Consider the following 6,173-nt stretch of genomic DNA (forward strand, 5'->3'; position numbering starts at 1 on the left):
AACATGGAGTTCATCGTGTGTGTCTCCTTTTTACAGCGTTTGGAGATGCATGACAGGATGCATCACAACAAGTGTTTTAGAGCTGGGAGGGGTCTTTGCCGTGGTGCAGAGCTTCTGATGTGCACTCTGTGCCATGAACGTGGGCCTGGGACTCCAGCATCACCACACGTGCTGCTCTCCCTGCTCTGTCACATGGATCACTCTTATTAGCAGCAGCTAAACCACCCCTGCAGCCTCCCAGCTAGATCAGAGCTCTGTTGGAGGGGGAATCCTGGATCCCCTGTGCATGGGAAGCCACACTCATTGACTTTCCTTGCTCCTCCAGATCACCAGCACAGCGGAGTCAGAGGCAGTCACTACCCAGAAGCTAGTGAAGGGACACGCGTACTCGGTCACCAGGACAGAGGAGGTAGGTCTGCTGCTGGAGGGGCAAAATGCAGCAAGATTTGTGCGTGGTCCTGCCCAGCCACAAACACATCTTCATCACTGCAGATTCTTAAGTATTACATGTTTTGCTGAATCAGGCTTTGAGTCTTTTCTTAATGAAGGAACAGGCGGCACTGTACCTTAAAGCATAGCAGGAAGTTCAAGAGGGGTGTGCCAAGAAAAACAAACATTACTGTCCCTTCAGTGACTGCTGAACGCAGAGCACAGCACTGGAACACAAGTGCCTGTCCAAGAGTGTAGGCGAGGGCAAGACAAAGGAAGTATGCGTGGCATCCTTCCATGTGTGTGATGCAGTTACTTCACCAAGAACTGTTTCTGAAGTGATTCCTGAAACTTCAGCGTGAGGTGCAGAGAGATGCTGACATGCTGCACTGAGGAGGATGCTGCTAACAGGCAGGTTTACCTGTGTGCATATGGTCTTGAAGCTGAAGAGACAAAGAGGGAATGCGTTGACCTTGGTTCACAAAAGGCATGATTTAGCCAGGCTTTTCCTTTGGTGATCCGCGCAGGCTTTGCATCATCAGGCACTGGGATCTCATGTCTGGACTCTGAGATGCAGTTTCCTTGGCTTCAGGCTGTAGAAGTATGCCAGCTCCCTCCTCAAACTTACATGTTCCACGTAAGTGCTGGGTGTTCCCACTGGGACTCATATAGCTTCACTTGGCCTGCCCTCAGTGTGTGCAGAGATCAGCAGGTAAAGCCAAAGCCTCGGTGTGGTGTGAGGAGGGGCTGATGCTGCTGCATTGTGGGGCATCTGTGTGGTCAAAGGGGTTGTGGCCAGACCGAATATCGCATCTCCTGTAACAGGCTCATCTTGTATAGGGGGGGGGAAAAGGCTCTAAATGTGAAATGGCAATTCATATGCGGATGATGACTTTAGATTAATACCCCTTTGTACCTACTTTTTAACAGTCCTGAAGCAGCTGTATACATTCCCTTTGCTTGAAATCATATCAGAGGTAGGTTTTTTTTAGTAACAAAACAGACATTTTGGTTATGAGCTTTGATTTGTGCATTCTACAAACCTTCTCTGGACAGGCTTGGGTGTGAGCAGCTCATGCAAAATCAGTTTGATTTCATGTCTTTTGGACCAGATGAATGCAGATGTAGTCACATGTAGCACTGAGATACTTGCTCTATTGTACTCTTTGATTCCTGTAGAAAAGGTGGAAGGGAGCATAGTGCTGAGTTCCTGGGTAACTCTCCATGTACACTTTTAATCCCATCAGGTGAACTTCCGAGGAACCATGCAGAAGCTGATCAGAATCCGAAATCCCTGACGGGAAGTGGAGTGGACTGGGAAATGGAATGACAAGTGAGTTGATGGCTTGTACACTGCCAGTAGGCTTTTACTGCAGGGGTACAACCGCGTTTCTGCCGCCTTGTCTCTACCTCAGATCCCTCTGTAAGTCACATCTGGATGTGATGCTTGCTCTAAGCTACTTCGGTGCAGCATCCCATCACTGTTATCTCCCATGTGGGCATCACAATATGTGGCACCCTTCATGCAAACACCTGTATTCCTTAGCATTCTGTGATTTGGTTGATGATTCCTTACAAACCTCTCTGTAGTTTCTGCTTATTTAACAGCCCGGATTTGGTGGTGAGCTTCCTTGGATATTTACAAAGTGAGGTGTCTGATAGTCCCTGTATTTTAATTCTGCTGTGGTTTGGGAGCTCTGGAGCTCCTATTAGCTACATATTGTGGAGTGTTGCAGTCACGTGGAGCTGTAAGAGGTGAAATCATTGTGCCAGAGCAGCTACATTAGGGTTTAACCTTCACCATAGCCTGTAGTTGATGTGGGGCTGTCTTTCAGCTGCCCAAACTGGAGTGGTGTTGACCCTGAGGTGAGGGAGCAGCTGACCAGGAGGCATGAAGATGGGGAGTTTTGGTAAGTATCATTGGGTTTGCTTGCAGGCAAAGGGGATGTGTTCTTCTCTGTTATTTAGCACACAAAGTAGCCTCTCCCAGTACACTCTCCAAGACGAGTGAACAAATTTAACCCAAACCCTACCTAGTGCGGGAGAAAGGGAGGATAGACAAGGTGGCTGTATGGAAAACCGACTGCACAGAACAAATGGCATTGATTCCCACAGGATGGCGTTCAACGACTTCTTGAGGCATTATTCCCGCCTGGAGATCTGCAACCTGACTCCAGACACCCTGGCAAGTGACAAGTACAAGAAGTGGAGCCTGATGAAGCTGGATGGGAACTGGAGGCGAGGAGCCACTGCAGGGAGCTGCAGGAATTACCCAAGTAAAAGACACTGGAGAAACCTTTTACTCATCCAATATCTGAAGGGTGCCTACAAGGATGCAAGAGAAGGAGTCTTCATCAGGGATTGTAGCTTCAGGACAAGGGGTGATGGGTTTAAAGTTGAACAGGGGAAGTTCAGGTTAGATAGAATCTTTGTATCTAACCTTTATATCTGGAAGGGTGGTGAGGCACTGAAACAGGTTGACCAAGGAGCTGGTGAATGCTCTATCCCTGGCAGTGTTCAAGGCCAGGTTGGACAGAGCCTTGGGTGACATGGTTTTAGTATGAGGTGTCCCCCATGGCAGGGGGGTTGGAACTAGATGATCTTAGGGTCCTTTCCAACCCAAACTGTTCTATTAATTCTATGATTCCACTTGTACTTTCTCTGGGAGCTTCTGGGAGCTGGTTTGGGGTGGCCTATGGAGGAGGATGTGCCTGGGATGCTGAGAACTGATGTCCAAGAAGTAAGTGTTTGGGAAATGTGATTGGGAAACCCTGATAGGGTCTAGTTGTGTTTGTAAAGGCTGGAGATGGGGGGAGGTGTGTTAGTTTTTTCTTTCTCACAGATGATTTTGGAAGTCAGAGCCCCATTTTTGATAGCTGATGTGTACGATATCAGCACAGTTGCTTTCAGAGAAGCCTCTGAGGAGTTTGCATAAATCCACTTTCCAGACACTTTCTGGACAAATCCACAGTATTTAATCAAGCTGGAGGAAGAAGATGAGGACCTCGATGATCCTGAGGGGGGATGTACTTTCCTCATTGGCCTCATTCAGAAGCACCGGCGGAGGCAGAGGAAGATGGGAAAGGACATGCACACCATCGGCTTTGCGATTTATGAGGCAAGTTAAGGCAGTAGAGGTGCATGGAAGGAGAAGGAAAACTCACTGTATAGATAGGGTAGTGCATTAGGGCTTCGTAACAGATTGGGCTTTGTATTGAAACTCAACCAGCTACAGCAACGAAAATTCCTCTTGGGTATTCAGGAAATTATGCCCCATAAAACCAGCAGTCAAGCAAAGGTACCCAGGGAGAGGATGAAATCTGGATTAATTGTTAATGGAGCTATTCAAACCTAGGCTGGACAAGGTCCTGAGCAACGCTGTTAACTTTGATACTAGCATTGCTTTGCATAGTGGGTTGGACCACATGATCTGCAGAGGCTCTTTCCCACCTATGTTTTGGAATGGAGGAACAGAAAACCCCTTTAAATCCATCTTTAATCAAACTTAGAAGTGTGGAAATCTCATCTCCACTTGTCAGGCTTGTGAGCAAGCAGAGTGAGAGCAGCCATGGTAGGGATGTGACCCTAGCATGCCTGTGCTGGCTTGGGGAGTGTGAAACCAGCAGCAGAACCAGCCAAAACACTTGTAAAATTGCTGGAGGAAGGGTGGGAGATGTGTCTGTGGTAACTCCTGAAGCAGGATGTTTTGTAGAAAGCTGCAAAGCAGTGGTGCTTAACTGGCAGTGAAAATGGGAATAATGGTCTTACCTGAGGGTTGCTCTGTAACTATAGGCAGTATGTGCCACTGCTTGCTGTCTCAGTGTCCCAGCTTTAGAAAAGCTTGTCAAAGAAACTGCTCCCTGTAGGCAAATAAGGTCTAAACCAAAGCTAGGTCCCCTGAAGCCATAAGGAAACAGAGAGCTGTGTTATTGTCTTTCTCAGCCCCTGATGGTGGAGAGGTCAGAGGGGTGGGCGGGTGAAAGACTAGGGGGAAAGAAGTAGCAGAGAAACTGAATCTCCAAAAGCTATCACCATAGGCAGCAGGAAACCATGACCAGCCTGGCTGTGTCTGTGCCAGGCTGTGCCCACACTGCCTCCAGGATGGATTTGGGAAGCTGAGCAGTCAGCATTGGGTGATACGGGCTCAGTGATCAGTTCCCCCTCAAGCAGAGTCTTTTTACCAAGAGTGTAGATGTTGACCACTAACCAATGGTGAAGAGCTGATTCAACAAGCAGGTAACACTCTCCTTTTCTTCTTGCAGGTGCCCCCAGAGGTATGTAGCATGCATTGGTGGTCAAGATGCAGAGTTGGGCTGAATGGCTTTTGGGAAGAAACAGTTCAGAGGATCTTCCTTCACTGCAGGACAGTATTGACTGTGCAGAGTCTAAAGTTTTGAGGCCCTTTATTCTGGAAGGAGCCTTGAGCTCATGGTGCATTTTCAGTGTCCTGGGTTGGGATAAGAGCTGTACTGTGGAAACTCACCAAGGCTGCTCTTCCATGGGTCTTCTCCCAGCCCAGTGCCATGCCTGCTGCCCCTCAGTGCAGCTGCTTTCCTCAGGCTTGCACAGAGTTTGTTTGACACAACTAATATTCCAAAGAGGTGTTTCATTTTCATCTACCTGAGCACTGTCTGTATCAGTTTCTCTCTGTTTCTACCTGCAGGACGCTAATCATATGCCCTGGGGATCAGAGAGGGGTGTGCAATGCAGTGATACCTATGCAATAAGGGCTGCAGACACCTCTGAGCTGCTGCTCCTCAGAGGAAGGAGTGAGGTTGAGCCTGGGTAACCTCAGAGCAGCCGGGGCACCTCACAGTGCTGGAGGCTATGCTCAAACCAGCTGCTCTTATGTAAAACGTGGTTTCCTCAGGAGAGGAAGTGGTGCTACTGGTTGATTGAATTTCTTATGTACCTTCTGAATGCCTGTCAGCTGCTCAGCCGGCACCCTGGTGGTCCAAAAACCTGATTGCCATAAAAAGAAGAAAAAAAAAAAGACTCCACCAGCTACAGTCCCATGAGGTTTCTTTTCCCCAAAAGGTGGAATTTTATCTCCCACCACGGCAGCAGGTCTGACAGGTTCTGCATGCTTAAAAATCCAGGAGGATGGGAAGGGGGCACTTTCTGGGCCTTATGTTTGCTTCTAGAGCTGAGATAACCCACCTGTAAGACCCTGTGCAGGAGAGTTTCTTCTGAAAGATACCACACTGCTTTTATACTGCATAGAGTATTGTTCTTGGAGCCCTCCATGAGCAGGCTCTCTGCTTTAAGGCTGCCTGACCTGTGAGGCAAGTGCTGAGCTGCAGTCTCCAGGTGGCACCAGTTTTGGGGACCAGAGGAATGGGTGTCATAAGGCATCTCACTCTAAAGAAAACCAGTTGGTGAAGAACTTGGTAAATGCCTTCACACACTCATCACCATCTGCAAAACATAAGCATGACCTGAATGGCTTACTGAGATTGATCTGCAAAACAGAGCTGCAGCTCTGGAGTACCATGGTGGGGTGCAGCCACCCCCTTTCTCTTCTTTCATTCAGTTCTGTTGAAGTGGCATAGCTCACTGCCGTATCTATTATAGTTGCAATCTGTAAATGCAAATACAGGTAAAATATTGGGGGGTTTCTCTCTTTTTTGCTTTTTATAAGTTTTCAGGCCAGACAAATATTCATCTGAGCAAAAACTTCTTCCTGACCAACAAAGCAAGAGAAAAATCAAACACTTCTATCAATCTCTGAGAAGTGCTGAACC

The 6,173-nt window shown here is 47.9% G+C and overlaps 1 protein-coding gene across 1 annotated transcript in view; it reads left to right on the forward strand.

The window, feature by feature from the left end:
- Positions 1–325: 325 nt before the first annotated feature.
- Positions 326–6,173, forward strand: part of LOC104408713 (calpain-2 catalytic subunit-like) — a gene marked incomplete at its 5' end in the record, with an annotated part of 12,607 nt that continues 6,759 nt past the window's right edge. The window contains 7 exon segments of the mRNA XM_010018392.1: positions 326–409; positions 1,677–1,762; positions 2,265–2,339; positions 2,545–2,705; positions 3,378–3,547; positions 4,692–4,703; positions 6,071–6,173. Coding sequence (XP_010016694.1) covers positions 326–409; positions 1,677–1,762; positions 2,265–2,339; positions 2,545–2,705; positions 3,378–3,547; positions 4,692–4,703; positions 6,071–6,173 — 691 coding nt within the window.

The sequence above is a fragment of the Nestor notabilis genome, unplaced genomic scaffold, assembly GCF_000696875.1.
Source record: "Nestor notabilis isolate BGI_N333 unplaced genomic scaffold, ASM69687v1 scaffold31457, whole genome shotgun sequence".
Classification (NCBI taxonomy): domain Eukaryota; kingdom Metazoa; phylum Chordata; class Aves; order Psittaciformes; family Psittacidae; genus Nestor; species Nestor notabilis.